This window comes from Empidonax traillii, unplaced genomic scaffold (genome assembly GCF_003031625.1).
Source record: "Empidonax traillii isolate 1590-97213 ecotype Southwest subspecies unplaced genomic scaffold, ASM303162v1 scaffold220:size741200, whole genome shotgun sequence".
NCBI classification, from domain to species: Eukaryota; Metazoa; Chordata; class Aves; order Passeriformes; family Tyrannidae; genus Empidonax; species Empidonax traillii.
The window spans coordinates 158,421-169,736 of record NW_020955413.1 but is presented as its reverse complement, the minus strand read 5'-3'; the positions used below and the strand labels follow the sequence as shown (position 1 = coordinate 169,736).

Here is an 11,316-nt window from a genome sequence, read left to right as displayed (position 1 = left end):
AGAGGGGTGCTCAGGGCAAGGAAATGTCCCTGGGTTAAACTGTAGGAAGCTGTGAAGGAGAAGTAGGGAGAGAAGGGCTTGTCCAAACTATTTCAGTATGCCCTTATGAGGTTGTGAGCAGTGCTGGTGGTGGCATGTGCCTCCAGTAGGGTCTCCCATACCAGACAGGTCAAAACTGAAGGGTCAGATGAAATGTGTCCATAGGTAGGATGGGCTCACTAGCCCTCCGGCAGTCATCCTAGGAGAAGGACAACTCTAATTTCAAACCCAGGTAGATGGAGCTCACTTAGCCCTGTAAGGCCATCCATCCAAGAGAAGGATACTCTAATTAAACCTATATCCTGAGGATCTCACTGTCACCGTCCAAGGCCCTGGCAGATGAACCTCAGGAGTAAAGGGTAGAACCAGTTCTGCGCAAGCTGAGCCTCACCTAAAAAATCCACTGCGCAGGCTCGAAGGTTATACCCACACTTGTAAAGCCCTGCAGCGACAGGTGAGGGAAGAAACAGCAGGTGATAAGGTGCACAGGAAGCCGCAGTCCTAACCCTGCATGCAGGAGGTTCAGGACATTGGTCGCCTGACTCTGACCCCAGAGATGACAGACTCACTCGGCAGCATCCTGAATGACCAAGCAGCCTTTTTCAAGGAGAGCACTGCTTGCTCCACGTGGAGAAGGGCCTAGAAAAGGTGGCCTAACCAAAGCTCATCTCCACTCTTCACCTGGTTTGTTAACTGCGGCCAATGGGCATCTTCCATTGGGGTGAAATAAAGATTAAGAGTCAAAGGCATACACCTACCTTCAAAGGTGTATTCAAATTAACACTTACATGATGGAACATCAGAACCATGCTTGATATTGCGAACAGTGGACGTCCTGAGCTTTGCTCTGCTCTAATTGCCCACGAACTGTCACGACTCAACATTGACATCCCTGCTTGTCATGGTTTAGCTGGTTCTTGGAAACCAGGCAGGAATTTTTTCCCTTTCCCCTGCCCACAGCTATCAAGTGAGCACTTAAAAGATACAAAAGAACTGGCCCAGCTGGCTAATTGCTCAGAAGTTAGTCTCCTGGGAAACAGGGGGAGGAGTTGGTGTGCTGGCTGTGGCTGGAACACAGGTCAGAGTGGAAGCTCAGGGGTTCACTTGGCTCTCGATCTGCTTGACAGCAATGGATCATGTTTGAATTCTTCATCAGAGAGGAGCTGTTTGTTTGTTGTTTTTTTCCTGGAGTTTTTTTTTCCCCTTTCACTGTTACCGTTTGTTTTCTTTCCCTGGCAGGGACCTTTGGGCACAGCACGGGGAGAGAGAGGACTGTGTTGCACGATTTTGACCAGCCAAACAGCATGAGTCTTGTTTTTTTCATTGGGAGGACTTTCTTTTTGTTGTTGTTTCCCTTCCCCTTCTACCCTTTCCCAGGGTGTGGGAAGGGAAAACCAGGTTTTTCTTTTGTTTCTCTCACACACCCCAGAGGGTGTTCTTCACCCCCCCCCAATACATGTGGCGGCAACCAGTGATCCAGCAGCGCCACCTGGTGATGGCACAGGACATTACAGTTTCTGCATCTCCAGTGATACAACAGCACCCCCTGTTATCTGTGGTTGGAATTGCACCAAAGGGTGAAAACTGAACTGTTTACCTGTGGTTTTTTTCTTTACTTGTTTATTGGTTTGTTTTGAAGGGTACAGGAGTATTGTTTGGTTGTTTTACTTGTTTTTTTCCTTCATTGTTTCTGCCAATAATTCATACCTTTTAATAAGGGGCTGTTATTTTTCCTTTTCCATAATTTCTTTATCCTTCAATCGGAACCTCTTAATTTTGGATTTATAATTGCTTAGAGGGAGGAGTTTGGGTCTTTTCTCATAACTCATCCTCAGCAAACCACCTGTGTCTCATTTAAACTGGGACACTGCTCTCAGGGAAGTTCATCTCCATGAGGAAGGCTGCCTTGGAGAATACGGTGCTGGTTATCCCCTCTGCTGGTCAGGTAAACCCAGAACTGAAAGGCATTTCTCAGGAGTTGACTTCATGATCAAAAACTCTATTGCCTCTAAACTTCAAAATCTGCTGACTGGTCATTCTGATTGTATTATCTCCCTACACCTCCCACTACACAACAAGCAACATGTTCTTCTCTTTGATATATATGCCCCAAGCCTCCAAGCTAACCCTGCCGAAAAAGATAAATTCTACACTGACCTACACCACCTTATCCAAAAGTTTCCTGTAGATGATAAGATCATTATCCTTTGTGATTTCAACGCCAGAATAGGAAAGAACTCTGAAGCCTGGAAAGGAGTACTAGGCAAGTATACATGGCAAGAGCATGGATTTATCACGGCAATCAATATGATTAAGCAATGAACCATTTATTAAGACACACAGCACACATTTTATACACTTTTGTACCATCGTGGGTGCAGGGTTAAAGTCTGGGGATTGGATAGCTCAGTCTGTCCACGAGTCCATGTTTCATGTTCAAGAGATGAGGTTCGATGTTTCTGCACCTGGATACCAGCTCCCACCACAGGTTCTCATAACATGGAATAGTTGTTGATCAGAAACTAACTCCATTCTCATGGGAAGTCTGTTCAAGCTAACTATAAACTAATTCCATTCTCATGGGAAGTTAGCCTAAGTTTACAACTGCCAACTGTAAACCAAGTGTTCTTCCCATGGGAAGTCTGAGGTTTCTTTCACAGCTGGCAGTATGGGTTGTTCACCAGGTGTCCATTTTCCTGCAAAAACTCCATAGGCAAGCATGGTGTTGGGAACTGCAATGGTAATGGTTGTCTTTTGCTAGAGTTTTGTGTGGAGCAGCAGCTCACCATCACCAACACTATCTTTCAGCAGAAAGATAGTTTGAAGACAACCTGGATGCATCCTAGATCCAAGCACTGGCACCTCACTGATTATATCTTGGTCCGACAGAGAGATATCCGCAATGTTTGTCACACCCGTGTGATGCCTAGTGCAGAATGCCAAACAGATCATTGCCATATGTGCTGTAAACTTAACCTTCACATTAACTTCAAACCTAAAAAGGGCAGCATTCCTAGAAGGAGACTTCAAGTTAACAATCTTCAAACAGCTACAGTGAGAGACAGTTTCCAGGCAAATCTTCAGTCCAGACTCAAAGTTCATTCCACAGTTCCTTCTCCTGAAGTGCTTTGGCAACTTATTAAAAATAGCATTCTGCAGTCCTCTGAAGAATCATTAAGGTTCTTCTTCAAGAAAAAGAAGGACTGATTTGATGAAAACAATCATAAGATCCAGGAATTGCTGAGAAAGAAGAGTACTGCTCACTAAGTCCACCTTGGTCAACCATCTTGTCATGTAAGAAAAGCAGCCTTTCAACTTGCATGTAGCAAGCTACAACAGAAACTTCGTGACATACAGAACAAGTGGTGGACCAAAATCCAATTATGTGCAGATACAAGTGACTATAGGGGATTCTATGAAAACAGCCTACAGTCCTACACACCAGGTTCAAAGCCTTTTACTCAGTGCAGATGGTCAAATGCTTCTCACAGATAAAGTTTCCATTTTGAATCGGTGGTCTGAACACTTCCAGACTCTCTTCAGTACTAGCCATGTAGTTCAGGACTCAGCAATGCAGTACATTTCACAACAACCAGTGAAAACTGAACTGGATACTGCCCCCACTATGGAAGAAACTCTTAAAGCAACACAGCAGGTGAAAAATGGCATAGCAGCTGGGGTTGATAGAATCCCACCTGATGTCTGGAAACATGGTGGCCGAGCACTCCATGCTAAGTTTCACAAATTTGTGGTGCATTGTTGGGAACGAGGTAAACTACCTTCAGACCTTCATGACGCTGTCATTGTCACCTTGTATAAGAAGAGAGGAGATAAATCAGACTGCTTAAATTACTGAGATATTACTCTGCTCTCCATTGCTGGTAAAATCCTTGCAAGAATTCTTTTGAACAGATTAATATCCGCCATAGCAGAAGAACTTCTACTTGAAATTCAATGTAGTTTCCGAGCCAATAGGAGTACCACAGACATGGTATTTCTCACAGACAACTGCAAGAGAAGTGTAGGGAACAGAACACAGAACTCTATGTAATCTTTGTTGATCTCACCAAGGCTTTTGATACTGTGAGCAGAAAAGGTTTGTGGCAGATTTTGGAACCCTGGGGGATTGGAGAAACTGAAAATGGGTTTCCCTTACCCCCAGACCCACTGGGAAAGGGGAGAGAGTAGAGGGAGAAGAACAACAATGAGAAAAAAAAAGGTCCTTCCCAATGGGAAAAAAACCCTCTCTCTGTTTGGCTGGTCAAACCATGCAGCATAGTCTTCCCTCTCCCCTTGATGTGCACAAGGACTACCGCCAAGAAAGAAACAAACAGGAATGGGGAAGTGGAAAAAAGCTTCCAGAAAACAGTTCCTGTCTGATGAAAAATCCAAGCAGGATCCACAGCTGGCAAGCAGGCTGAGAACAAAAAAACCACTGAGTTTCCACTCCGACCTTGTTCCAGCCTCAGCAGCAAGCCCGAACTCCTCCCCCTGTTTCCCAGGAGATGAGAGAAAAAAAAAGTAAGGAGAAGCTCCTCACTCCCGTTTCCCAGGAGATGACATTAACAAGAAAGCCGCTTCTTTTGTATTCCTTAACTGCTGAAGGGAAGGGAAAATTCCTGCCTAGTTTCCAAGAACCAGCAAAACCATGACGTAAGGAGAAAACAAAACTTTAACACCCATATCCTTTACTCCATTTTGTATGTATTAAACAAGAAATATGGAATAATATGTATTATTCTAAACTTTTTATATGACTTCTTTCATAAAACACTAATTCTGATCTTTTTTTTTTTTTTTGAGAGATCTTTATTGACCACACTCAGAACTAGCAACTTTTTTCCTAGAGTAATTTTCTGTACCACTATACAGACAAAAATTTTTCTAATCAGGAGGTTACAATTATCTTGATATGTGCACATATTAAAGATTTAAGAATAAATGAAAAGGTACATATGCAAACTGTCTTTTTACAATCTGCAATTTAGCTTTAGTTTCAGAGTACCCTATACGAATCATCCAGGAGAATTAAACTTAGTTGTACTTTAAGAATCAACCACCTGTTTTCCCATGGCAGGTATTAGCCAGAGACTTATTTTCAAATACTATACTTGACACTGAATAATGTTTAGGCAAAAATTAGAAATCTTACCTTCAAAAACTCTGAAGGCCTTCTTAACAGCTTGGTAGAGGCCATTTTGCAGAATTTGATTTTTGAAAATTTTCCTTTAGCTTCAAATAGATCTGGTAGAGTTATTCAGTCCTACAATAATTAAGGGGAAATATTCAATTCTGTAAATAGAGCAAGAATTGGCATAAATTTATATTACAAAATAAAAATCCCTTATCTACTGTGTAATCCTTTTTTCTGATTATAAAAACTCTTAATTAAATTTTTTTTTTTTAAATCACATAAACCCAAGCATTTCCAGATACAGCAAGAGCAATATTGTTTTTGATTCTGTTCCTCTGGAAAAAAAAGAATTTAGAAAAGATGATGTCAAATTCTGGCAAAATAAGGTATGTAATAAATCATGTTATTTAAATCACAAAACTATAATGACCTCTATGAATAAAAATGACATCTATCAAACTGACTGTGGTAATAACTCTCAGTTCATATTGATTCTTGTTTAATACCACCACTCTGTAACAGTAATACAAAAAAAAGGGAAGAGTCCAAAATTTTTTTTTGAGATTTTTTTAAAATGCCCTGGATTAACAAGAACACATTCGTAGAATGATTCATGACACATTGCAGAAGTTGACATAATTTACTAATCTCAAGAATTCAAAAGCTTGTCGGGGTATAATTTGGGGAAATACCCACATGGATTGCAACTCAAAACTGTCAAATTCATCTATCCATACCAATAAAAATGGAAACCAATTTAAAAATAACAATATTTTTCTACTACAGCATTGATCTGCTGATAACAAACAGGGTTTCTAAGCTAGTAGTTGACAAGAAAAACTTCAAAGCCCTGCCCAGTTTCGCCCTCCAAACCAACATGGCTCTACATAAATACCAATAGCAGCTGCTACTAAAATTTTTTCTGTATCTTCAAAGAAAGAAAACGCATTCACAGGTGTTTGAGAAGTCTTATGTATTATTACCTTATGTGGTCCCCTGTAAAGGTGCATACTTTTTTAATAATAAATATTTTATGAAAGGATAAAATCTTTTCCTCTGGCTAAGCTTTTTGTGAGTAGAAAAAGAAGAAAAAATTCTGAATACCCTTTGGTTCCAGTAGCTTTTTGTATGTAAGCAGAAGACATTAGCAGATTTAAAGAAAAAAAACCCTGCTGGTCTTATTCTAAAGTTATTCCTTATTTCACCATGCCAAAATGCAGGTGGAATGAGGCTACACAATACATGAAGAGCACAGAAATCTCCAAATCCTTGTATCTCAGAGTCTGATGAGACTCTGCTTCCCTCTCACAGCATCATCAGAGAATATTTTAATTTCCTTCAACAGGCCATGAAAATCGACATGGTTCTTTCAACTTTATTGTCCAAATTTAAACACTGAAACTTCTGGTGAGTCATCTTATTCCTGGTTTTCAGAAAAGGCAGTGGTGACAAGGTTGCTTGGTTTGGCTTTTAATGAAAGATTCCCTCAGGCTGGCAAAGTTACATGTCTTTCTGTACACGTGTAACACTTTCCCTGCCATGCACCTGGACCTCTCATGCACAACCACTACCTTGAATCTGCATTTCTCTGAAGTGGCGGATTTATTGTACGAGTGTGAGATCTGCCCCTTGCTGAAAACAACATCAGTGAAACTTTATATGAATGGAAGTGCAGAAGCTCACTCCTCTGATATGAGATGATATGAAGTGGGTTGGTGCCATCAGCTCAAAACCCATGGTCTTAGATGGGAATGCATGGTGGACATCATCAGAACAACCTCTCTGTACTGGAACTCCTTCTCGAGGGTAAAAGAAGTTTGGTTGACCAAGCTAACAGGCCAGATGAAGTACCCTCATGTTCCATATCCAACTTTGGAGCTCTCAGTTTAACACTCTTTTCTTCATAATTGATGGATAATTGACCTGCTGACAATCTTTTATTGACGTTACATGCTCCCCTCTGTTGCCATTATGTTCCACCTGCAAAACTGTACAAGCTAAAAAGCAAATTTATTTGGAATTTTTTTTTTGTTTTTGAGATATCCTTGTAAAATGAAATGCAGATATACAAATGGAAAGCTGCAAAAAGTATTCAGAATAAATTAGTGAGGGAAATAAGACATCCCAGCTGCAGCACTAGAGAAATATGCAAAGCGTACTGGCAACTTTGATTTACTGCCTGCACAAACTTATAGCAGCAGGGACTTTAGCATAACTTTTAAAAGGCTTAATAAACCTTTTGCATGAAAAAAAAACACACACTATCCTTTACACTGCTCTGGCGCCATCCATCTTTCTAATGTGTAGATGTTACTAATTTCCCTAAGGATATGATATCATCATCAATATTCCTTGGTTCATTTAAAAGCTATTCAGCATGTTATGCACTGGGAAATTTCAAAATATTTTTCTTAATATACGTATAACAAAACAGTGCATCTATTTTTAAATATATTGCTATATAAAGCATATATTGCTATATACTAAATGGCAATAGACAAATAGCTGCTGATTTCTCTCATCTGGAGTTGTTAATACTAAACATCTCATATACTGTTATGGTTCTCTATTTACAGCAGACTCTACATATTTATAACACTATATTTCCTCTTTAGTCACAGAAATTATTTTCCTCGAAAACTACATACCTGTTTAATATTTTAACAGAATGGGTTAGGTTGGAAGGGATGTCTTGAGAACAACTAGTCCAGCCCGCCCTGCTCAAGCAGGTTCAGTTGCAGCAGGTTGCCCAGAACCATGTCTGGTTTGGGTTTGAGTACACAGATGGAGACTCCACAGCCTGTTTGACCATCCTCACATGAAAAAGAAGTGTTGTCTTGGGTTCAGATGCGTTTCATGTGTTTTCATTTGTGTCCACTGCCTCTTGTGCTGGCAGTGAGCACCACGCAGAAGAGTATGGCTCCCTCTTCTTCATTTGCTTCCACCAGGTGTTGCAGTAGTCAGGATGGCCACAAAATAGAAACCAGGCACCTTTATGATGATGGTCTGACAGTCAGCTTTACTGCTTTGTCCAGTCTAATAATTTCTTGTTCTCACACATACTGCACTCACACACTGCAAACAGAATCTTACATGCCTTTCTATTATTAGCTTCCTATCTATAATTTCTTAATAGCCTTCACACATAATTGGATATTCACCCCTTACTTACATTGTTCTCTCACTGGTCAGTTCTGGAACCTTTTCAAGTCTTTCTTGGTCCCTGTTAACTCCTCAGAGAAACGGCTTCAAAGTGTCTAAGTCAAAATCCTTCACCTCTATATCCTTCATCAGGGGTTCTGTGGAACTGCCACCTAGCCCAACAACCAAGCATTTTTACACATTGTAAAAAGTACTTAAAGGCAACAAATAATCCTGGTAATATTTAACTTAAATGCCTGCACTTTAAATATGTTGAAAAGTTTTGCAAAGATATTTTAGGAAGCATCTTTATTCTCCCTTTGTGTTCTCTTGGTAGTATACTTCTGCAGCAAATCTGTTAAATACCTTTCTTTAAATTTAAATAGGCCTAAAAAATGTAACAGTAATTCTCTATTGGTGAAACATGTCTCATCTATGCATCAAATCCAAGGGAGTAAACATTAAGAAAATTATATGAGAACAGCTTGAAACTCTGTACACCAACCAGGCAGGGTGTTGAGAGTGCTCAGGCTGCAGCTTTCCATATATTTTCTCTGCAGTGCAGTCAGTGGAGGGATAGAAAGTCTTTATCCCTGCCCACCAGCAGCTGCGCAGTGAATCACTTTGGGGTAATTGGTTTGTCTGAAAAATTACTCCTTTCCACCCAAATGAGGTCTGATTTATCCCAGTCATTTCCTCAAACTGGTCTGCCATCAAATTATACAAAGTTACGTCTGAAAAAGAAGAGTGTGCACAACCAGAAATAGAAGGTGGGCAGTTCTACTGATCAGTGTGAAATCACACTGCATGCCTAACTTGTCATCACAACAGCATTCACAACAGTTTGAAGAGGATATCTACAAGATCTCCGCAGCATGTAAAACAAACACTCCTGCATGGCTGAGTAATTTCTATTACTTTGTGACCTATCTATGCACAGTTTCAAATGCTATAAATTACTTAGCTCCAGATACCATAGTGCAATTTTATTAATGGTACTTGAATCTACCATTTAAGCTCTGGACATACTGACTCATGCTGTTTCAGATATTTCATCTGCAGCACTACTTACCCTCTTCTATTCCTGTACCTCATATGACACCAAACACTCTCTATTCACCATGTTTTCCTACTGCTAAAAGTAGGAACTAGAGATGAGGGTGTAAGAGGCCAGAAAGGGAGAACTTAAGATTAGTCAAGAAGATTCTGTAGTCCTTCCAGTCTTTATTTTCACTTGTGTCTAAATTAAAGACACAAAATTAAAAAAAGAGCATTTCTTGTATGCCATTAAGTTAGTAATTTTAAAAATACTTCTCTGATAGGATAGTTTGAAAAATGTTTATTTTGTTTGGAGTTTGTTTAGGAACAGGAAACAAAACAAATATAAAATATCAGCATCTCACTTTTAAAATCAAAAGTTTAACAGTATGCATCCCAAATAGTTTCTTGACCTGAAGAGAGCCTGCATTCAATGGACTTAGGAGGAATTAAATGGAACGAAAATCTCACAGTGGATTAACATCACCAAAATTTGTTCTTCATGCATACAGGATGGAAAGCTACAAATATTTTTCTATATTATAAAAACTTTCCTTTTTTTAGCTGTTTGGAAAAATACTCTGGCAACTGTAGTGTGACGCAGTGGACATGAAGTGCTGGTTGGATTGTCTTTGGCAAGGATCCTTCAGCCAGGTTCACAAAAGGTGTGGTGACATGTAAGGATTGAAATAAATACTGCACAGAGATAGCTGTCTTTATCTCTTCTGAATTCCTGCTCATCATCTTTATGCAGGTTACCATTTCCAGACTGAAAGAAGAAAGAGAAAACATCTTTTCACACTCAGCACATAACTATTTCTGATAAACCACTTGGCAGGAAGGTGAGTTTAAATAATGCTTAAGAAGTTGGTACACACAGGTGATATTCTTAAATTTTAATACAGCTTACTTTTAACAAGATGATGAAATGTACTGGTAAGACAGGAATGTCAGAACAAGTTCTCTGTAGGAAAGGAGAACAAAAATCAAATGAGACAGTAAAAGAAGGAAATAATAAAACCAAAAAGGCTGCATAAAACTGTACTATGATCAGATTTCTTCTTTTAAGATGAATTTTAGCAATTTATATATAACTGCGTTACCAAAATCATAGAATCACAGAATGGTTTGGGTTGGCAGTGACCAAGATTATCTAGTTCCACACCCCTCGCCACATGTGCAGGGACACCTTTCACTAGACCAGGTTGCTCAGAGCTTCTTCCAGCCTGGCCTTGAACACTTCCAGGGATGGGGTATCCACAGCTTCTGGGAACAACTTGTTGCAGTATCTTACCACCCTCACAGTGTGGAGGGGGGGGTCTCTGGACAGTGTGGCTCAAGAATAGTTAACAGAGAAGAGGCATTGAAGGATGGTGTCCTTGGAAGTTGTCGACGTGACAGAGAATGTAGCAAATACGGGAATGTGGCAGAGAGAATGTAGCAGGGAGGGAAACCGAGAGTCTAAAAAGGGAATTTGGTACTAAGATAAAGGGACTAAAACTCCAGACATAACTTCAGCAGCATGTAAGCAATATTAAAGGCCAACCAATCCTGAGCTTAGCTTTTGCAATATGTATGAGCTTATTACACATGTTCTAAAATGACTGCCTTATAGATAATGAATCGAACGCGCTTATTGATTGCGAGGTCGTTGTGTGTTCCTCCGTCCCCACAAATGGTGACCCCTCGACGTGATACCCCGACGTCTGAAACCACGGTGAGGATGGATTAGAGTGGGACTCCAAGCAGCGGGAGTCGGTCACAAAAGACGGCTTCGGAATAACAGCGTCTCGGACCCAGAGTGCTGTACAGACAGGCTCTGCCTACGTGCTGCCGAACCCTGGAAAAGGCTGCAGCGAGCTCGCATCAGATATGGAAAGGGAAGCAGCATATAGTTTATTTCCTGCATTTTCGCAGAAAAAGGAATGGCGTGCAAAAAGTAGAAAGATTCTGATGAACCCAGC

General features: G+C 40.3%; 1 protein-coding gene across 1 annotated transcript in view; it reads right to left on the bottom strand.

Annotated features, from left to right (window-relative positions):
- RNF180 (ring finger protein 180) overlaps positions 1–11,316 on the bottom strand; it is a 77,573-nt gene that overhangs the window by 16,688 nt on the left and 49,569 nt on the right. The window contains 3 exon segments of the mRNA XM_027887718.1: positions 5,192–5,216; positions 5,218–5,283; positions 9,903–10,121. Of these exon segments, the coding sequence (XP_027743519.1) occupies positions 5,192–5,216; positions 5,218–5,283; positions 9,903–10,121 (310 nt within the window).